The 22,993-nt window shown below is 47.7% G+C and overlaps 2 protein-coding genes across 2 annotated transcripts; both read right to left on the reverse strand.

Annotated features, from left to right (window-relative positions):
* Positions 1 to 829: 829 nt before the first annotated feature.
* On the reverse strand, positions 830 to 4,285 carry LOC125945042 (uncharacterized). Its single transcript, XM_049666598.1, is given in 4 exon segments — positions 830 to 952; positions 2,287 to 2,473; positions 3,284 to 4,101; positions 4,103 to 4,285. Coding segments are annotated over 4 exon segments (1,311 nt in total).
* Positions 4,286 to 14,119: 9,834 nt separating this feature from the next.
* On the reverse strand, positions 14,120 to 20,451 carry LOC119448991 (cerebellar degeneration-related antigen 1-like). The gene is made up of 2 exons (XM_037712191.1): positions 20,446 to 20,451; positions 14,120 to 14,584 (listed from the first exon to the last, which is right to left on the reverse strand). Exons 1-2 carry the CDS (start codon positions 20,449 to 20,451, stop codon positions 14,120 to 14,122), a joined length of 471 nt encoding a protein of 156 aa, XP_037568119.1.
* Positions 20,452 to 22,993: the final 2,542 nt, after the last annotated feature.

Below are 22,993 nucleotides of genomic sequence, written 5' to 3' on the forward strand. Positions count from 1 at the left end.
AGAGCCGCACGCAACTACCGAAAATTAGTGCGCACGTTTGTGGACATGGCGCCTCAAAGCTGCCTTTCCTAGCGAGCTGCCTTGTATAGCACATGACGGCCCTTGGTTAAAATAATCAAAACATATCTAACTTTTTGAGGCATTTCCAAGCATGCCGTAGAGAGAAGGAAGGTCGATGACCAAACTGTCGACAAACTGTTAGTGAAAATTCAAAATGGCGACGTATCCAATGCAGATCTCTCGAATGATGAATGCGCGGAGCAAGACTTGGCGCATACAGTGGCCCGTGAGAGTGATTTTTCTCATTTTCTGTGTTTTGCGCTTAGCAACAGCTGGTTAGAGTTTCTCAGGAACGCAAGCGCTGGGAAGCTCCTATAGAGAAACACCACCCAAATGATGGAGTTCCAAACACATTGCGAACAGCCTGATCACTTGCAATAGAAATTCTCCAAAAAGCGCAGTAGGCTAAGTAGTGACAGCTCTAAGCCCGTTGTCAAGAAGGCGACACCGCAGTGACTTCCGACCGCTGCCGATGTGAGGGCTGGGCGTGATGGCTGAGGCGTGATGGCTGAGGCGTGAAGGCTGAGGCGAGAATAACAGGGTACGAACTATTTATTAGAGCATAGTGGCACGCGCCAAAAACCGTGACCGTCCGTGGCGGCGGTCGTAGCGAACGGAGAGAGAGCCCTCCCTCGCTTGGGCTTGGCGTTGAGTCGGCGTAACAGCGCTGTAGGTGGCGTTAGTGATGAGATAGGCGGCACATGCGGGCGCTCACATCCCACCCCAGTCTGACTGACCACGTCTCGTGGTCAATTGCTTCTGCACACTGTCACACGCGCGATACCACACCCACACGCATGCGCGGGAACGCTGCAACTTCACTCGAGCACAAAGTCGTCGAGGTGGCTCGGTAGACATCAAGTGCGTTGGGTCCGTTGAGGCTGTTGCTGCTCTGTAGAGGCGATAAACACCATTGAAGCGAGGTGCTATTTTCTCATTGGCAACCGGAGCCTGTCGTCTCACCCAGACCATATCACCGACGGTAAAGGTGTGAGAACGGTGGCTGCGGTCGTAGCGCTCTTTGTGTGCACCTTGGGCTGCTTCCGAATTGGCGGCTGCTTCGGAGCGCTGCACTGTTGTGTCGAGGATGCGCTCGGCAAGAGCGGAGTGCTAGAACGGAGGATGGTGTTGGAGTGGAATCTTTGGTACGTAGCCATAGAGAAGCTGAAATGGCGTAAAGTTCGTGCTGGCATTCATGGACGTGTTTACTGCAAATGCTGCCTCTTGAAGTTTGGTAGGCCATGACAGTGGTTCCATTGCACAGACCTTGCGGAGGGCTGCCAGGAGAGTTCCATTGCTTCTCTCGACTAAGCCATTGCCATCAGGTCTATAGGCAGTTGTGAAATAGAGCTCCACGGAATGAAGACTCATGAAGCGTTTGAACTCATTGGATTCGAAGGCTGAGCCATGGTCCGAGAGGCAGTGGTGTGGCGTGCCGTAAGTTTAGAACACATTGTGCAAATGCTTGATAACGTCGCCCGTAGACGTGGACGAAACTGCTGCGGGCACGATATAGCGGGTGGCAAAATCAACGACGTTGAGAATGTAGCGCTTTGAGTTGATGGGTGGCATGGTTACATGGTCAATTGCTATGCTGGAAAATGGAATGTCCGTGGTAGGCATTCTGCCAAGAAGGCCTACACTGGGTGAGGTAGGGCGATTGAACTGTTGGCAGCACTGGCAGGATGACACATATCTCTCCACTGATCGGTCCATGTCAGGCCACCAATAACGATCCTGGACCTTGAGCAACGTACGCTTTGTGTCAAAGTGCCCTGCACCATCGTGTAATGCTTGTAAAATGGCAGGGCGCAGTTTGGACGGAGCTACGACTGCATACGTTCCCAAAGACAGTCGGCGGTAAAAGATGTCATCTAGCTTGGCGAACTCCGCTGGGTCCTTTTCATTGGCTAGGCGTGCAAGAATCGCAGCGCACTCGGAATCTTCTTGCTGCATCGTAGCCAGCGACTGCGAAGACTGTGTGACAGCACCTGCCAAACGGGACAAGTGGTCGGCTACAACGTTTTGGCGTCCTGGCTGATGTCGCACGGTGAAATCGAACTCTACTAAGTCCATGAGCATAGAAGTCAACCGACGAGATGGCCGCACGTTGGACGTTAAGCAGGCAACAGTCCAGTTGTCTGTGACCAGAGAGAATTTTCTGCCTTGTAGGTATTGGCGGAACTTCACGGTTATTGCCCCGTGAACGGCGATACACTCCCATACATTGCTGTGCAGTTTGCGTTCCTCCAACGTAAGTCCACGGCTGGCGTAGGCAATGACACATTCTCTGGTGTCTTGGATTTGCGATAACACTGCTCCAATGGCTTCCTGCGAACCGTCTGTGGTTAGCGTTGTGGTTGCCATGGGGTCGAAGTGCGCCAAAAGGGGAGGCTGGGTGAGGGCGAGCTGGCTGTCAACGCGAGCCGGGGGAATGTCAGGATGATTGTGCACGAGCGCCGTGTCGGAAGCGCGGAAGTTTGACACTAGAGGAGCGCTACTTGAGGGCAACATTTGGGCTGCTAACGCTTGCCATGGTGGCTGCTCTTGCAACAGCAACGGATCACGTTGTAGGCAGTCTGTGGAACTGGGCCTGGTTTCTGGAAAAAGGACGGACCTTGTTGGGATCACAGCATTTGCCATTCTTGGGATTAGCTTTTGGTTTGCGGTAATGGTGATATTCGTGGCTGTATGCTGTAACTGCGCTGGCTTCGGAGGCTCAAAGATGAGACGTGCCTGCGCTGCCGAGAACCAATCCTCACCAAGAATGAGGGGGAGTACATTATCTTCTAAAACAGCAGCTTCAACAACTCCTGTGGCTGGGCCGATGGATATCTTCAAAAATGCAGCACCAACAGGTGGCACTGTGCTTCCTCCTACTACCACGAGTGGAGGCTCGGTCCATGGGCTGATCATGCTTGCAGGCACACAAGCTTTAGAGATTAATGTCACCTTGGACCCAGAGTCAGGAAACGCTTCACACTCACCGACTCCATTGAGAGTTGCGTTGAAGAAGGGGCATTGCTGTTGTGAGCCGTCAAGCGGAACGGGTGCACTGTGCAGTGCTGGGGGCTGCTGTGTCTTGGGCATGGTTGGAGGCACTGGTGATGATAAGCGGCTGGTGCGTGTAGGGCACTTGGATGCCAGATGACCCAAGGCATGACATTGGTAGCAGACAGCTTGAGACAGGTCTTGACCGCTACGAAAAGCTGGAGCGCCATACTGTGCCGAAATAGCTGCATAAGTAGCTTCTTGTTGCTCAGCGGGCAGCTCTAAAATGCGCGTTTTTGGTGTGGCCCCTCGGGAGGACTGTGGTGTCGATTGTTCTGAGCGAGGCTGCTGGCGCTCTGCGGGCTTAGCGGCACGAAAGGGTTGCGACGGCGGCAAAACAGAACCGGCAAATGGTGACGGGCTTGCTTTGGCGTGCAGATGTTGCGCACTCTTGTCGAGGCTGGTGCAAGTAGAAATAAACTCAGCTACCGTGGGCGGCCGATTGGCTGCTATGGCGGCGAGGATGTGTTGTTCCCGTAAACCATGCAGCAGGTAGTCAATCTTTTGGGCCTCAGAGAGGTTAACAGGGCAACGCTCAATGATCTTCAACTTGGCAAAGGCATATTGATGTAAGCTTTCGGATGGGGCCTGGGTTACCCTCATGGCCTGCTCTTGCCACTCAATGAGGGACAATTCTGTACAAAATGTGTCCTTCAGGGCGGCACTCCACGTGGCCCAGGTGCTGTACTGGTTGCCGAACGCGAGATGCCAGTCTCGCGCCGTGCCTTTCAGCTTACTAGCTGCGATCAGGCGTGTGGTGGCGTCGTCCCACGAGGCGAGCTGCTGTACTCGTCGTACGTCGTCAAGCCATGTATTGACACTGTGGCTGTGCAAACCAGCGAATTGCGGGATGGACGATGACAGGTCTGGCAGTGTCGTCACCGTTGTTGCAGGGCGAGGTAGCTGCTGGAACAGCATGGCGAGGCTCTGTAGAGTGGCTGGGTCCAGCGTCAAAGGCGCCGCAGCGTTCGAGGCGGATTCATTCGTTTCAACCGGGGGGGGGGGGGGGGGTAACTTCACGCTGCTGCTGAATGTCGGCTTGCAAACGCTGAACGAGCTCCTCTTTCGAACCTGTGAGGTCCAGCTGTCGACGGGCCAATTCTTCGCGTATAATGACGACGCCGAGGCGCGACATGGTCACCGCGTCGAGATTCTGCCACACAATTCCCGGCATGGCGTTGCGAAACGAGGCTGGGCGCACGGGAGACTAGGCGAGTGATCTCTAAGCCTAGTTGTCGACTAGGGCTAGTCAACATTCACGGCACTCTTCATATGACGGCCGTGCTTTACACAGACGAGCGGTAAAATGGCAGGAGTATCTTCAGGCGTGAGTCTTCGGCGGCGTGAGTGCGTAAGTACAATGACGAATGCAGTTGAGAAGGCGTACTGACCGGCGTTCGACGCTGGCGTTGTTGCTGGCGTTCGACGCTGGCGTTCGAAAGGCGTTCTTGCGCTGCCGTGGCTGAATGGCTTGGCTGAGGTTCGGGGTCGACTGCGCCAGATGTGAGGGCTGGGCGTGATGGCTGAGGCGTGAAGGCTGAGGCGAGAATAACAGGGTACGAACTATTTATTAGAGCATAGTGGCACGCGCCAAAAACCGTGACCGTCCGTGACGGCGGTCGTAGCGAACGGATAGAGAGCCCTCCCTCGCTTGGGCTTGGCGTTGAGTCGGCGTAACAGCGCTGTAGGTGGCGTTAGTGATGAGATAGGCGGCACATGCGGGCGCTCACACCATTAGGTATGACAGGTACGTGAGGGATGCGCAGCGAAGAGCAGAATTCGCTGCCGAAAATGCCACGTATTTTTGTGCCTGTCGGCTCAGAATGATTGCTTTCATCCTTACCACACAAAGTAGATTACAAATGTTTAGATAATGAAGGAAGAGTCTCAGGAAAAATGTTTTGAATCATTTACCTAGCTAAGCGAACTACAAAGTAGAGTGAAACATTTTTTCTGGATTAAGGCAGTTTCTGTTGTGTCCACAAATGTGGACACAACGCAGGCGCATGTTGCAGGCGCATGTTGGAATCAGCTAGAACAAGACAGGGGTAATTGGATATCGCAGGGAGAGACCTTCGGGCTGCAGTGGACATAAACATAGGCGGCTGCTGCTGCTGCTGCTGATGATGATGATGACGATGATGATGATGATGGTAGCACTGTATTGTGATTCGAAACGAGTGGTGGTAACACAATGGACATTTTTAACGTAGCTGGCGCACGTGGCAACTTTTGCCGCGCGAACCGGCCACTCGTAGACAAGATTTGATGTTTGAGCACTACTATCTGCTTGAATAACAAACTTATACAAAATGTTTTTCTTTTGTTTTTTTCTGTATCGGGTATATTTCAATCCTCTATTGCGGCCCGATCACGTTGATATTGCAGTATAAAAGTGTGCGCCAATCATGAAGATAGTTCTTGTACAGGTGCTCCTACCGGTGGCGCCAGTGACACCAGTAGGTTTACAGCGCAGCTGTATACCGCTCGTTCGTCGGATGTTATATATATATATATATATATATATATATATATATACAGGGTGTCCCAGCCATCGCGCAACACGATTTAAAAATAGCGGAACGGCGTTACGCGAACCTAACCTGGTGCGTATTGTTTCCAGTACAGTGGAGTATCCGCCAGTATTTTTTCGTTACTGAGATTTAACTATTTATTGTAAATAATTACCTAACTCGAGAAGTACTGTCCTAATTATCATATTGTCAATATGAAAGTTATAGAGCAATATGAAAAACTCCCGATACAGCTTTCCGTTGCTCAATACGTGCTACATAAAAGTGTTTTTCCGAGCATGAAAGAAGCCCGGAATACACGCAAAGTGTCTCGAGTGGCCAGTCGTGCGGCAATTATGCGTGTATTCGCGGGCTTCTTTCACAGTCGGAAAAACACATTTATGTAGCACGTATTGAGCAACAGATAGCTGTATCGGCAGTTGTTCATGAAGCTCTACAACTTTCTCATTGACACTTTGATAATTAGGATAGTATTTCTCGAGTTAGATAATTAATTACAATTATTTAATTAAATCTCAGTAACTAAAAAATACTGGCGGATAGTCCACTGTACTGGAAACAATACGCACTAGGTTTGCTTCGCGTAACGCGGTTCCTCTATTTCTAAATCGTGCTGAGTGATAGCTGGGACACCCTGTATATATATGCCTGATTGCAAAGCAAGATATGCTTTCTGCATTCAATTGCTTAGCTGGTGTTTTTAGGGGCGAAGCTCCTTAGGGTGTGGGTCTGTCCCTCCTCTGTAGTAGTAGTAGTAGGAAGCCACGTCTACTTTTATGAGAAAAAAAATTCCGAAAATTGTGTCCGTAGCGGAATCGAACCAGGGACCCCTCGCTTCTGAACGCGTGGCGCTAACCACTACGCCACGAAGCGCACATGGACAGACGCACCACGATGGCAGTAAATACCCAACATTAACGAAAGACTGCGCGTTTCTAACGCGTTTGTGCTAGCGCGTTACTGCCCGTGTAAGAAGCTGGTGTAAGACGCTGTGGCCTCTCCGCCTTACCCCCGTATTCATAAACGCTGATGGCGTCGGCAAACGCGGTGCACGTTCCGGCATGTGTAAACGGCTGCGTAAGACGCTGTGGCCTCTTCCCCTTAGAGTACTGCACGTTTCTAACGCGTTTGTGCTAGCGTCCCCTTAAGCGGGAGATGGTGCAATTATAATGAACGGCGCTGTTATAAAATAGTAATGACGTCACATATGGCGCGTGTCATTGATGGAAGTCAATCGTTCGATTTAGTGCGGCGAGACTGGGCGAATTACACGGAAGATTCACGGTTTACCGATGATTCCCTCCGGAGCTTCAGCCCACTCATCATCATTCACCCCGTGGATATGCGGTGCTTTTTCTGTGTTTACATCACGAAATTTTCCGACCAACGAGCGGTATACAGCTTCGCTGTAGAAATTATGCGTGGCTCTGCTACCGCAAACACCAGAGACCAGTGGAACTGGGGAACGCCTAGTAAAGTAGTGGCAAACCACAAACTTAGTTTCCTGGTGCTCAGGATTTCTTCGCGATGTTCTGCGTAGTATCGCGATTGATCTCTTCACCGCGCCGGTGAAGAGATGTAACGTGTAGTCTGACCATCTGCGGAAGAAGGTGATTCCCCGGCAAGCTAGCCGACGAGTTCCTCGAGCGTCTTCATTTCCGGAAGAAGTTCCTTCTTCGAGATTTGCCTCGAGCTACGCCGACATCCTCCGGCTCAAGGCTGAATACGGCGCACGGGTGAATACGAGTGGACACTTCGTGTTCCTATTCATTCTGTACTTGTTTGAAACATATATTTTGCTGTGTTTTGACAATTCTTGGCTCTGAATGGGTCTTTAGAACATAACAGGCGTTCGCTGGCGCACCAGAAGACCTATTACAGCAAAGCTGTATATCTCTCGTGGGTCGGAAAATTTGGTGGCGTAAACACAAAACTCCATGCCCCATACCAGCTGTGCAACAGCTTCGCCGAGCTGGAGGAGAGTGAGCTAAGAGAGAGTGAAAGAAGATCATAAAAATAGCATCGTGCAACATAGCGGATGCGAGGTGGAGAGGAGTGAAGGCATGTGGTAGTGAGACGCGTAGAGCTGCTGCCGACGCCGATCGCGCCTGGTGTCCGTGACTGCAACCGATGCCTCTGGCGGGGGCTCGGCAGGTTTCTACCCAAGGAGGTTAAAGAAAAACTGCTGGAGTGGAAGTTGCCTATACCAGCCTATGGGCTCAGGTGAAACCGCCGGCGGCTGTCTTGTGGAGGGCAAGAAGTGGCCTGCCAAGAGCTTCGCAGTGCTGTTTGCTGACTTTTCCAGCGGTTTTTAATTACTGAACAGATTTTAAAGTTCTAACGTAACAGTGTGGGCTATGAGGCGAGCCATATTGGAGGTCTCGAGATCGATTTCTACCCCGTCAATATCCGAGTACAGGGGCATTTTACTATTTTATCGTCATCAGTATAAAGCTGCCGCAAAGTAGAAAAATATTGGCGCAATAATTAGCGTTTACTCACCTTTTCAAAGCAGTGTAATAATTGATAAATCATGAAAGCTGTCAGAACAAAAAGCAATTAAGAACTGAAAATGTAGCATGAGAAATAACAGTACATGCAACACACATAAGTATCTGGTAAATGCAGTATTTTTAGAAGTCAGATAGAGCAACATAGCTACCAGTACTTCTGAAAATACAGACATACTGGAGTAAATAAGAAACATGACTGTCACATAGGCGCAGCCAACCCTCATAAGCATGAAAGCAACAGATCCTGGTAAGTTCATAGCGTTTTCTGCCCAGCAAGGGTCCTAGCTGACACAAACGTGATTGAAGCACCAGCTAGCTAGTGGGTTACACAACATTGCCAGCAACACGAACTACAATGATGGAGTCACTTGTGTCTCGGCAAACAGTGTCAGCTGGCTAAAATAAGGCAGACTTACTATCGATCATAGCAAATTTGTTCAACACACTCGCAAATAGCAAAAAAGGTAGTACAACTGATGAAGTGCTACAAGCCACGCATCCAAATATTCCAAATGGCACGTCCTCGTGACACCTTTTTTTATGTAAATACAAACAGTCACACCAGTTGCTTTAATGCCACAAGTCTGATTGATATTCTCATTGGTTCTCAAATATGGTCAGCCTTGAAAGGACGGATCTTACGATGTCCTTTGTAACACACCTATTCCTATCTTTTGTTATATGCTGAATCCTGCATTTGCATAGCTTGGAGACATGAATGGCTAATGCTTCGCAGTCTCTGAGATACTCATTCAATTGAGCAAACATATTTTTCTCTGGCAACATGTGCAACACTCCCAGTACTAAGTGCTTTGTTTTCAAATGAACTGTCTGGATGCTTTCAGATTCCACTTGCAAACGACGAAGTCCCATCTTTGCCATCTCACAAAGCGAGATTACATCCTTTGAAAGTGATGTAAGCCCACCTCGGCTTTTTTGTTTCACCAGTGCTGGTTCTTCTTCAGCATAAACAGCTGTAACACACTGATCACAGGTACTTTTTGCAGCAACTTTTTGAGTGACAAACCCGTCAATGTAGGGCACAACAGAACTAATAATGGAGTGAGGCTTTCTGGGTAATCAACTCGATGCGTGTAGCCTGTGGTCCTCGGCTTGCCGTATGGAATGTCTTCGCGTCGTGGTGACAGTTGTAGTTTCACTCTCCATAGGTACAATAACAAATGAGCCAAGGACAGACGCAACGTCCTGTGAACAGTTTCCAGATTCGGATGACTTCACCTCTGTCTGCACGAGAAGACGCTTGTAGGAAGCCATAAACCGGGCTGCTGTTGGATTATTATTGAATCCACCTTTCTCTCTTTTACAGTGAAAAAATGTCTCAGCATGATCTTGGCTCATCTTGTGAGTTAGCAAGATGTCTCAGTATGATCTTGGCTCATCTTGTGAGTTAGCAAGTATTTCAAAGGGCGCCTATTAACAATCTCATCAAAAATGTTCTCAGTGTTTTGCATGTATAATAGAAAGTCCAGAAATGCGATTTTCTTAACACCTTCTAGAACATGCAGTCCTGTTGGCTGCTTGAGTGCGCTTATATACACTCGAGCTTCAGAAAAAAATGCCCTCCAGCAGGATTCATTTTGGGTTCGCAGAAGTGCCTTGTAGGATTTCGCCAAGGGATTCTTTGAATTCAAAATGTCGAACAAATGGTCGAACAGCCTCACAAATCTGGCCGTAGCACCTGCACCTGTTTACTGTGGCAGCATCATTACCTCCTCACAAATATCTAAAGCGTCAGGTACCGAAGCACTCAGCGTTTGGACTGCCGGTCGGACCTTAATTTTTTTTGCCCGCTCGATGTGCATTTTTTTACCTTATTCCAAATTCTTAGTCCTTCCTCACACTGCAAGGTGTCAAGTGCTTCTATATAAGTCCACTTTACAAACTGCCCGTCAACATCAACGAAATTGCTCACAGTTGCTAACGAGTTTCTGATTAGCTTGAACACATGGCATGCATCTAACATGATATGCACTTTTTTAAAGAACGATTTGGGTTTTCAAAACATGTGGAAATGTGCTCACCACCGAGGCGAAGCTTAGTACCCAAACGTGCAGCCATGTTAAAATTAGACGATGCACCATCAAATGTCAAAGATATCGCCTCAACCCCTACCGAAGCCAGTTTTGCAATGCACTGTCATCTTCCAAACCCGTGCCGCAATCGACATATAGTGCCACTTTGTCACCGACCACCTGAATATGCTTTTGTAGCGCCATGCCATCCACAATGAGTACAGAGTAGAGGACTTCAGATCGAGTCTGCACAAGATGCTCCAGAAAAGAGAATGCTTCAGCTGTGCAACTTGGACGTCCATCCAGGGATCGATACCACTCGTGGAGTGTCCGTTGTGATGGAAGCGCATCATTGAACTTTGAGCGAACGTATTCATACGCTGCTGGTGAGCAAAAATGCAGTGTAAGGACGAATGTGAGAAATGCTGGACGAAAATTGCCTTTCTGCTCAGCTCCTGCCCTATGCAGCAGCTGCTGTATGTCACTCGAGAATGCTGTGCTAAATACGTCAACTCCTTCATCATACAGAAGTTTTCTCTCTTTGATTGTCCTTAGAATTTCCAGGAATGTCTCATTTCTTTGCTGTATCCTTCGTTTTGACTTTTGCAGAAGGTTGACCTTCTTCTTTAGGCGCACTGTTTCTTCTTTAGAAGCATGCAATCTATTCTTGTACCATTCCTTGCTAGGTGAAGCGGGTGAAGTTAAGGTAGCCTCTTTGTTATCATCAGGTGTTGCCGGTGCTTTAGCACCCTCAATGCATGGGGGGTCTTGGTATTTGGTGGCGGCCGTTTTCTTGTAACCTGAAATATAAAGCTTTCCTTTATTCTAGAGCAAGGCAATGTTGATCTGCAACATTAATTAAATGAGAAGGATAACGCCAACCTGTCAACTGCTTGTACGTCAACTTCACTAAAAACATCCGGGCGCGCAAGTAAATTTTGGGATCCGCACAGCACCGTGCACGGCAAGATACGACGACCCGAAACACATTAGCTAACGACACTTAACCACTATCAGGATTTACGCACGAAGGAGAAAGAGTCGAGACACAAGTTCTCAATTGTTCAGCACGCATATCAGAATGGCGGCTTAAGGGCGCATGTGTTGTCGTTGCATCTCGTGCCGTCGTCGTAGCGCCAACCCGTTTCCTTATCAGCATGCATCCCACAAAGTAGTTTCAGTCCTTTCAGAATAATAGTCGCGCCTGGTTCCGTCTGCCCTCTATCTTTTATTGCAAAGCAGCAAATGTCTTGAAGAGTTATCATGCCTACCGATACCTGCAGGGGTTCCAGGAACGCAGCAATTACTGTCGGCACTGTGCCTGCGGCCCAGCCGCGTCGCTTGTCCAGTCCGGTCAAAGCTTTCCGGAGCTGAACGCAAGCGGTCTCCGTCTTTTGCTCGCCAGCCCTTGCGACGAACAGCTTGCTCCCGAAGTCTCCGTGCCTTAGCATCATTCAAAAACCTAGCAGTAAAGAAATTGACTGTTTTAGGCGCACAAGTATTACGCGGCGCAATGCAAGGAGCACGGCCAGTTTGGAAGGTTGGGAATAGGGTCTCGCGTGCGCAACTTACCTGTGAAGCGTTACTCCTCGCGTCATCTTCACATGGTTTGTCCAACCGTAAGCCACGCGTGAACCAACCATGCTTGATGTGGTCGTAGTACATGCCATGCACATGAATAAAAACCCCACTTGTCCGTATACACAGTGGGCGCGCGCTGCCTCGCACTTGTTCGTGTACGCACTAGCGTGCTTTTGGCCGCCCACAACATGACGCGGCGACTTCACTTGACGGGCGCTCCCTCCACTCCAGCAGTATTTCTTTAACATCCTTGTTTCGACCAGACAACCGGACACTAGTTGCTTTCGAAAGACTGAAGCGAGAGCTAGATAAGCTGAAACCAAGCGTCGCCGAAGAGAACATCCCGAGTTTAGATTGCTGGACGCCGAGAGTTCGCGTAGGCGAAGAAATGAACATCCGGAGGCTTGTGAACGTGGCCGGTTGAATTCATAGCGATACTACGCAGAACATTGCAAAGAAATCCTGAGCGCCAGGAAACTAAGTGTGTATTTGCCACTACTTTAAAAGGCTTTCTCCAGCTCCTCTGGTTTCTGGTGTGTGCTTTGGCAGAGCCACGTATAATTTTTACGGCGAAGCTGTATACCTCTCGCTGGTCGGAAAATTTCCTATCGTAAATACAAAACGCCAGGTTAACAACTGAAGGCAAACGGTATGTCTTTCTTTGCAATCAGGCATACAGCGTATGTATGTATAGTGACGCGTTACCATGCTTTCACATGTAAAAGGAAGACCTGTCTAGCAATTCATTCAGCTCATTCTAAAACTTCCATGGGTAAACCACGGAAATTAAACACCAGAAGAACAGCGTGAATACAATGCTCGACCGTGTGTGGTGTTTGATACAGCTTCGCTGGACATTCACATCCATGGTACCACTACGCAATACCACTTCATGCTGGTGCTGATGCCTACGACTATGGTCTCGAAGACGCAGGCGCTCTCACTGGATAACCCCATTCTCACTCCCAACCAGGTGTAAGAAGATAGGTGCTCCGACGGCGCGCCCGCGCTGGGGCGAGAGCGGCCACTTTGTGTGACCGGAACTGAGCGCCGCAGCTAGGGGCAGCACGTGTTCAGGAGCAGCAGCACAGAGTGGATAATTTACGTCCTCCGTCAGCATTTAAACACCCATACCCAAAGATATGCAATTTTTCGTTATTAAGACGCCAAATTCTGAGCAGGTAGAAGGTTTCATGCCACTTACTGTCAAAATACCGTCATTTCCGAAACGAGAGAGACGCGTCGTCTGCTCGAGCAGACGGCGCGCTGCGCTGGTGCTGCTAGGTAGCCGCTGCTCGGTGTATCGGAGTCAATCGGAATGTCGCCAGAAGTATATGGGGACGTTCCTCCAACTAAATAGAGTCGTTTTAAGCAGGCGAACGACATATATGCATCGAAATAAAGCACCTCTGCCGCGCGCACCCATAGAAGCGCCAGCAAAGCGAGTGAAAAAGTGACCCCCAGAACAGGTGCTGCCTCTTGCGGCAGCGGCGTGTGTCAAGTCACACTAAGTGGCCGCGCCTCGCGCCGCCGTTGGATCACCCATCTTCTTACACCGTGCTCCCAACACGCCCAGGAACGCATTGTCCTTGATGGACGAAAACTATAGGCTGTATGGAATTACAAATTTTACAACGAAGCTGTATACCTCTACCAGCCAAGAACATTTTCATGTCGCTGGCGTAAGCAAAAAAAATCGCCAGGCTGAAAATTGAATACAAACAGCATATCTCCTTTGAAATCAGGCATACAGCATACAGCTCAGCACTCGTGTTCAAAAGAAAATCTACAAAACAAGCATCAAAACCAAATGATGGATGATAAGGCACGTGTGAACAATGGGCACATCCTCCGACGCGTTCTCGTAAAGATTAGGTTTGTAGCTGCTTTGTAACGGGCTGACGTCATTAAATACCCTCGTGTGATGTGCAAACTGTATAATGTATGCTAATGACGTCTGCAAATAATGTGAAGCACGTTCTTTCTCCCGCGTGTGTTTCCTGGTAAAGATTACGGGTGCTTAAGCCCAACCCAACAGCATAGAGATCACGTAGTGACGTCACCACGGTCTAGCAACTCATTCAGTTCATTCCAGGCTACCATGGGTAGACCACGGAAAGTAAAGACACCGGAAGAACAGCGTGAATATAATGTCGTCTTGAAGTAATAAAGGGGGTGGCTTAGTAACTTTCACTTGTCTCTGGTTTCACTTTTTGTAGAGCCGCGTGTGTGAATTGAAGGGACGTCACAATGGGTAATTGTTGTGGCTGTCGTTTACAGCTTCGCTGCCCAACCACATTCACAACGTGGATTGGAGCCACAGTTTTATTTCGTTTTTGTTTGTTTTTCACACCAACAGATATTCAGGGGAGGACAGTCCCACGAGGACAGGCAGGCCGTGGAGTACCGGCAGGCCGTGGAGTACCGGCAGGCCGTGGAGTACCGGCAGGCCCTGGAGTTCCGGTAGGTCCTGGAGTACCGGAACGCCCTGGAGTACCGGCAGACCCTGGAATACCAGCAGGTCCTGGAGTACCGGCAGACCCTGGTGTACCAGCAAGCCCTGGTGTACCAGCCCGTCCTGGAGTACCGGTAGGCCCTGGTGTACCAGCAGGTCCTGGAGTACCGGCAGGCCCTGGTGTACCAGGAGGTCCTGGAGTGCCAGCAGGCCCTGATGTACCGGCAGGTCCTGGAGTGCCGCCAAGTCCTGGAGTACCGGCCGGCCCCAGAGTGCCGGCTGGTGCTGGAGTGCCGGCAGCTCCTGGAGTACCGGTAGGTCCTGGAGTGCCGGCCGTTCCTGGAGTACCGGCAGGTCCTAGAGTACCGACAGGCCCTGGAGGGCCGGCAGGTCCTGGAGTGCCGGTAGGCCCGGGTGTACCAGCAGGTCCTGGAATGCCACCAGATCACGAACTACCGATAACCTTTACATATCGTCCGCCTACCAGCCTGACTGCAAGATCAACTACCACCACGTCAATACCAACGATATCCCCCGATCCAAAGACTAGTGAGTTGTGGTTTAAACTTCAGCTACTTGAGTCTCCTTCACTCCGCTTCAGTGAGAAAGAATGTGGCATAGTTTGGAGCGTTGTTTGCACAGTAAGCTTACTACCCAATGGCATCACACAATCCGAGCAGTTTGATAGAAACTCTTAGAATAGTATAGTACTTATTATGTGGTACGAATATCCCTTGCATAGATTTTGAATATGTGTAATTGTTCACTCTGTGTGATCAAGCATCAAATTTGCGGGAATTGTGACAAATTTATTCTCTGCGGCTATAATACACATAAAACACCAGAAGGTTTGTATTGGAGATAACAGCACTTGAGAAAACACTGAGGGTACGCACTGGTGTGCGCCATGTCACTCCGTGTATTCACCTTTGATTGGACATTTACACCTAAACTGCCGTCATCCTCACTCAACAATAAGCCCCGAGAGTGCAAATAAATCAGTTACTTCCTCCAGGCACACATGGAGCATCCGTACCTGTTTATTAACAACACTTCATAGCATGCAATCTTATGAAAGTAAGTGCAAACTTTGTGAATATACTAGCATGTGAAGATGCATTAAATTAAGTGTGAAAAGGGCTACTAAATACTCCACACTTATTCGAAGTGATTCAATATTCGATTAGACTGGCTTATTCAATTTATATACAATTCCGTGTGGAAAATTACACTATGCACACCCCTATAGGCCACATTCTTCAACTTTCGAGGCAAGGTACAAATGTAGACTTGAGTGTGAAATTGCAGTGCGTTGGGTGGTCGAGATGTGTGTTCCTCCACTGCAATGCGCATTGACATATAAAGAACAACCCAAGTGGGGAAGCCTATTTTCTCGTGATTGTTGGGACTGCCATTTCGTCTGTCCACCTTTCTAGAGGATGGCTCTTGGTAGTGCACTTAAAGGCCAAACTACACGTACGCTTGCCATCGCTCAAAAACTCGCGCCGGCGCGCCAGGCGTTTGCCGCGGGTCGCGGTGAATGACGGTTTTTACTAGGCTCACTCCTAGACGCTTTGGCAGACATCGTCTCGCCCGTTGTTAGTGAAAATGCTTCAGAATGCTTACATATTGATAAACGCATATATCTTGTTTTATATTTAAGGCTGTTAGGTCACCGCAAAAAGAAGAAAAAGCATATTCTCGCATTACATAAATAAGCCTCGATGAGTGTTGCTTGCACCACGCCGTAGTACTTAGGCAGGAGCGTCGAAACACGAGGTAGCCAGAGCCCGATATCTGCTGGAACAGGCATCCGTGATCGCGCCGCGCCTAGACGTGCAAGAACTGTCCTCCGCATGGGTCGAATTCACAAAAACTGGTAAGGCTAAAATTGTTCGTAAGAAAGAATTTCAGCCAATCCGAATGCAAGACATAATATTAGAAAAGGCAGCCGGCCAATTGCAAAAAGCGCTTACGAAAGAAAAGCATAGTGAATGTGGCTCCATCTTCGCACGCGGAGGCGTGCCGACGCCAGCTTTCGCGCGCCGCAAGCGAACGTGTAGCTTGGCCTTAAGCGTTTCTTTGTGTCACGTGCGCAACGAGGAACGTCTCACTCAAGGGGGTACGTCAGGACCCTAATTGGTTGCGAAATTCTACTATTGGGTGCATCAACAGGCAAGTGAGGTTGTAGAATTGTTTCCATAAGTGCCGTTCTCTACCGTACTAACGCTCGCTCTAAAAGTGATGTTTCTTCTCCCGCAGAGAGGCCACTGCCGCTCGGCTCTCTCATTTGCACGCTGCAAAATCCATACGGCAGACATTTATTGCAAGCCCTACCGGACGGGCTTTGTTCCATCGTTGTGGCCTACCCGTTTTACGCACCCTCAGGAGACACACTCTTTCCCATAAAGTACTACTCGTTCAGAGGTTTTAACCGCGTCGTCAAGGAGGCAGAAAACCAGAACAAGACGGAGTTTGGCATCGGTATCGATTACAAGTATGTACTGCGATATCCTTAGCAATGTAAGAGCGAACTGTTATACTTAAGGCAATATTTGGTAAATTGTGGGGTGCGGTATTAAAGACCTGTCCTATTGGAGACTTCTACGAAGGCGTAAGGAAAAAAATTACGTACTGTTGTTACAAATTGACTTCCTCCTCGTATCAGCAACCCTACCATCCTCAGGGTTTCATCAGTCACTAATAGAGAAAACATGTCAGAGGACGTTACCTGGTATGGCGCGTCCATCAAAAATGACCATATCATAGCGTTTACTGCAATTTAGTGCACGCTCATGTGCAGAAAGTGAAGGGAGAAACCTTGCCATAAAATAATCATTACTACATACTATGATGTCTACTTCATGACAGGAAGAGAGTGGTGTGGATCAGAGTGAAAACTGGAATAGCCTATATTCTAGTTGACATTAGGAGGGGAAAATGGAGCTGGGCAGGCCATGTAATGCGTACGATGGATAACCGGTGGACCATTACAGCTATAGAAGGGATACAAAGAGAAGGGAAGCGCAGTCGAAGACGGCAGAAAAATAGGTGGGGTGATAAAGAAAGAAAATTTGCAGGCGCAAAGTGGAATCAGCTAGCGCAAGACAGCGATAATTGGAGATCGCAGGGAGTGGCCTTCGTCCTGCAGTGGACGTAAATATAGGCTGATGATGATGATGTTTACTACCTAACATAGCTAGGACCCCTAAAGGACTGCACAAGTTATTATATGCAATAATATATTTGGAATCTTGTGCATTGCTCTTCATTAAACTTAAAATGAACAAACATGACTTTCTAGTCCACAGAGCGTCTACAAAACAAATGAATAAGCGTCGACAAAGCGAATGTATTGTGAAATTGTAGCTGTTCTACTGCTTTTGCAAAGCAGATTGGTCTCATCCGACTAAGAACTTCAAGCTGTAAACGTGGCTGCCGAAAATGCCAGAAAAGGCCTGTATTGTGGAAGCCTAGCCACACTGATGGTGATGCAGACTAGCTCACGCAATTTTTTGTTCACAAAAAGATTTAGGTGTGCAGATGGGGGATGCAAACGTAATGACTCGTTCTCGCACTTTCTTTCTCAATCGCGCGCAAAGACTAAAATATGTAACAACTGTAAGCAGTTCGAAATAAACTTTTGATGCCAGATGTTTCATTTGGGATGTATTTCGAATGGGCCGTTTGGCAATCGATGTCATTGCATTCGGATTAAGAGCGCGTGCAAAAAATTGCTAGGTCAATAATCAATAATACAGAGTATGACTGCTGATCCTGTTTTGGAGCAATGCTTGATTTTTGTTTGAGCAACGGAGCAAATCCTGTCACTTACAACTAGATGAGCGAAAACTAAAAGTTCGGAATGTGAATTAATTTTAGAGTATCTTCAAAACAATTGAACTACTCTCATAAAATTTACTGCCGTATTTCTCCGATGTATTTTACTGAATCCAATGCTGGAAGATTACGACCACTTGGAATTCAAATTGATGAAATGCATAGTTAGAGGCAGATATTATGTCATATCCCCCACATAGAACCGCTCCGGCTCGAGTGAAGCCATATGAGCCTTACGATGTCTAAAGTGTTCTGCCACGACATTTGTAGAGGAGAGCTTTCATAAAGAAAGAAAATGCGATTAGCAGCACCGGATAATGTAGTCTTCATGTGATCGATGATAGCATTACATTGTATGAATTCTTCTCTTCATTTTTAGCTTTTGTAGGACAATTGCGAACATGACAGCAATTGCCAGCGATCCGAGGACCAAGACAGCCATGGAATATTTATGGAGCAAACGGTTTTACCACTACGGGCAAGTTAACCCTCCCCTCCTAGATCATGGCGGATCCATTGAAGATGTCAACGCCAATTGTGCCAAAGGCCTACAGGTTAGTTTTCTGAAAAGTTCAAAAGCGTGGCTTTTCGGCGGTGGGATCCAGTCTGGCCTCGCTTGGTCGTGTGAAAGTGATAATCCCCGGAACAAAACTCGTGACCTTGCAAGGCTGATACATTAGGACCGGGACAGGATTGAATAAACAACTAGTGCACATACCTTCCTACAGCAAAACCTGTCCACTTGTCTTTCAGTTTAACGCATTATAAAATATTTCATGCTTGAATATAAGCCGTCTCTAAGTAAAACAAGTGCAAAACATAAGAATTATTTCCATGTTTTGGCAGATGATGTCACGGAACCAATATTTGACTTGCTTTTCCGACTGAGCGATAATTGACTCTATTTACAAGGATATTCTTTAGTGTCAACATCAGCGTGATCTTATTTATTTAGGTGTACCTAACTCTTGAATTTCCTGCTTAATAATACATAGTAAGAGCACAATTAAAAGCTTTATCATATTCCTCATCAAGCGTCTTACCCCTTTTTAACTGCTCACGTAATTGCTTACCTCAGATGACCATCTAATCAAGCAGACGACTCAATTGAGCAATTTAACGTTCTGTCATTGTATTCTGGATTATGCAAAGGTATACTGCCTATTAGCTCCACTGCAGTGCAGCCTGGTTTTTATTTTGGTTCACCACAAAAGCTGGATAGATCGATGCTTGTGGTTTAGCGTTCCAGTGCATCACAGTCTATCAGAAACGTCTTAGCGTTGTGCTCCGTAAAGTATTTGCCACCTGGAGTATGTCAACACGAGCCTTAATATATGTAAGCGTTTCTTGCATTCCGCCACCACCGGAGCACGGTAACTCTTAACACCGGTTGCCCGACAAGCGTTATTATTACCAATAACTCTCGTCATCACCCAGTGTGTCGTTTTATTATAAAAGAACTCGTTAGTGACTTATGGAGACCGTCTCTCATATAAAGACTTCGTCCTATAACAATTAGTGGCACTCCTCCAGAAAACAAGTTCTCTGATGAAAATTTGTTTTAGCAAAGCTACCTCTTTATCAAGGAGCACTTTAGGCATGATTCATCATCATCATCATCGTCAGCCTATATATAAGTCCACTGCAGGACGAAGGCCTCTCCCTGCAATCTCCAAATGGAACTGTCTTGAGCTAGCTGATTCCAACTTGGGCCTGCAAATTTCCTAACTTCATCACACCACCCAGTTTTCTGCCGTCCGCGACTGCGTTTCCTTTCTCTTGGTATTTATTTTGTAACTCAAATGGTTCACCGGTTATCCATGCTGATGAAACATGATTAGATAGTCAAGAAGTCCTGCATATTTGTATGCTACTCCGAAAAACTCACACACAAAAAAGACCAAGCAAGCGTCGGCGCTAAAGAAGACAAGGTCGACGTGCATGCTTAGGCAGTCAATTCGAGGATTAAAATATAAGTCTCAATTCTGTCTCTTTATTATTAACTTATTTTGTATCTTATTCGTATCGTATATCACGCCCATCGGGTCTTCTTAGGTACGAAGACGGTCCTTGTATTCTTCAGAAGTCTAGACAGCTACGCGTCTGTCTTGGACGACTTTGTTCCATTGCAGTACCTCCGATCCAAGCTCAATTTCCTACTACTCCTCGCGCGCATGGCATGAATCACGCATTTCGGTGATACTTGGCCTCGCGAGCTTTCTATTGGCATTGCAGGCTCTCTGTGGGCTTGGCGTGCATGACGCGTACCTCACCTAGTTTTCTGCCGTCCTCGACTGCGCTTCCCTTCTCTTGATATCAATTCTGTAACTCTAATCGTCCACCGGTTATCCATCCTACGCATTACATGGCTTGCTCACCTCCATATCTTTTTAAATGTCAGCTAGAATATCGGCTATCTCCGTTTGCTCTGTGATCCACACCGCTCTCTTCCTGTATCTTAAACTTAGGCCTAACATTTTATTGCTATTGCAATTATATGGACACTTCAAGCGGATTTCCGCCGTCGGCGTCGCTGTCGCCGTGAGGTTCCGTATAAAGTCCAAGGGCGATAAAGTTTGGACCGCGCTCCGTATGTGCTAGTGAGAACGCACGGCAGAGAGCAAACGCGACTTCCGTCACACGAAAGGCCGTGGGGGTAAGGGAGGGAGGGGGACAATGCTGTGTTGAGGCACCAAATGCGTATCTTGCAACCGGGCAAGGGGAACTGGCTACTCAATCTCCCACGCGAAAAGAGGAAAGCGCGAAGTCAGCGTGGGAGGGAGGCGGGGTGGCTTCGACTCTGCCAACAACTACGCTTGTACTTTGCGCCGATGCAGGCTGTCGCGCGCACGGTGTCTTGAAAGCGATCTCCACTGTGCTTTCGCCGCTCAGTTTCCGTTGAAGCGATAGACCGCACGAACCTCCGCTCGCAGCGGCCGCCCCGCGTGCTCACGCCAGTGTTTTGACAGTGGTCAGCGGTCATCGAGTGTGATCTATTCATGTTTGCTTGTGCGTGATGAAACCGCGCTTGTTAATTCAGATAGTAAGCGAATGTGTTCAAGTTTATGCAGTCGATAAAACTGCTATCGCTACTCCGTATAGCTCTCGACTAATTTGCTATCTCAATTGATGCTTCGCCTTTTGGGTGAAACTGCGACATTTTTTCGTTCCATCGCTCTTTGTGCGGTCCTTAACTTCTTCTCAAGCTTCTTTATTATCCTCCAAGCTTCTGCCCCGTATGTTAGCACCGAGAGAAGGCAGTGATTGTACACTTTTCTTTTCAATAACAGTGGTAAGCTCCCAGTCAGGATTTAGCAATGCCTGCCGTATGCACTCCAACCCAATTTTATTCTTCTGTAAATTTCGTTTTCATCATCAGGGTCCCCTGTGAGTAATTGACCTAGATAAACGTAAAGTCTCTAGACATTTTTTTTGCTTTCTTTAAGTAGCGACAAGCTTTGAAGCACCGGCGACAAATTTCATTGGTCGGCGATCATTCCGGCGGCCATGTTCTTCCTAACGCTGTTCCGCACAGTAACTTGCATGCTGCTGCAAGCAAACTTGAGGGCAGGCTAAAGACGCATTATGTTTCTCTGCGTGCTTATCTTTTTGTCGTTTCCGTGCGCGAAGGATTTTCTGCGGTCGGTGCGACCACAGCTAAAAACGCGGCAGGCGTCGCATTGCGCGACCGGAATACAACGCGGCAGGCGTCACCGTAAAGACAAATTTCGCGTTCGGCCTCAACAGCGCAGTACTAAGCCTCTGTTGGGTTCGTATTTGATTGTCTGGCCCCATGCCTGAAGCGTATATTTCACTTGTGCGGTGCAGCAGCAGCCGTTGACTGTCGAATGCTATCAACGAGGTTAGGAAGAACATGGCGGCCGACGGAGGTAGATGTCGCTCCTTAAAAATAGCAGAAAATCTGGGGACTTTGGATAAACGTACTCCTTTACAGACTCTACAGGCTGACTGGCGATCCTGAATTCTTGTTCCCTTGCCAGAATATTCAACATTATCTTTGTCTTCTGCATAGTAATATTCAACCCCACTCTTACACTTTCTCGGTTAAGGTCCTCAATCATTTGTTGTTTTCGTTCACATTGTTGCTTAATAGGAGAATGTCATCTGCAAACAGGAGGTTGCTGAGATATTCACCGTTTATCCCCACTCCTTAGCCTTCCCAGTCTAAGATCTTGAATACTTCTTCCAAACATGCAGATAATAACATTGGAAATGTTGTCTCTGCTTGCTTGAGCCCTTTCTTGATAGGTAACTTTCTACTCTTCTTGTGGAGAACCAAGGTAGCTGTGGAATCTTTGCAGATGTTTGCCAAGATATTCACGTATGCCTCCTGAACTCCTTGATTATGCAATGCCTTTATGACTGCATGTATGTCTACTGAATCAAATGCCTTTTCATAATCTATGAAATCCATATAGAGACTTTATTCTACTCCGCAGATTTCTCGATTACCTCACTGATCACATGGGTGGGATCAATTCATCAATCAGGTAATCAATCAAAATGATTTTTGGCACTCCAGAAGGATTTGCGCCATCGCCGTCGGCGTTGCCGTGATGCTGTAGGTGCGACTGAAAGCGTACGAGGGTTACCGGAGCGGAATGGTGGCGCAATCTCGCGCGCACTATTCTACTATGATATTTAATATTTATTCATTTTCGTTGTGGATAAGCCAAAAAGGCGGGAGGTACTTAAAATGAAAATCAAAATGCTCAATTTTACAAATAAATAAAGTTGGATAATCAACTTTTCAGCTGATCACTTTAGCGCACGTGTTGGAATATACGAGCTGAAGCGACTTATTTCACAAGGCAGATAAACTTGTCAAATATTTATTTTGATTCTTATTTGAGCGCGATCTAGAACAAGAAGTAGAATTGTGGTACACACCACGAGTGATTTTTA

This window comes from Dermacentor silvarum, chromosome 4, assembly GCF_013339745.2.
Source record: "Dermacentor silvarum isolate Dsil-2018 chromosome 4, BIME_Dsil_1.4, whole genome shotgun sequence".
Taxonomy (NCBI): domain Eukaryota; kingdom Metazoa; phylum Arthropoda; class Arachnida; order Ixodida; family Ixodidae; genus Dermacentor; species Dermacentor silvarum.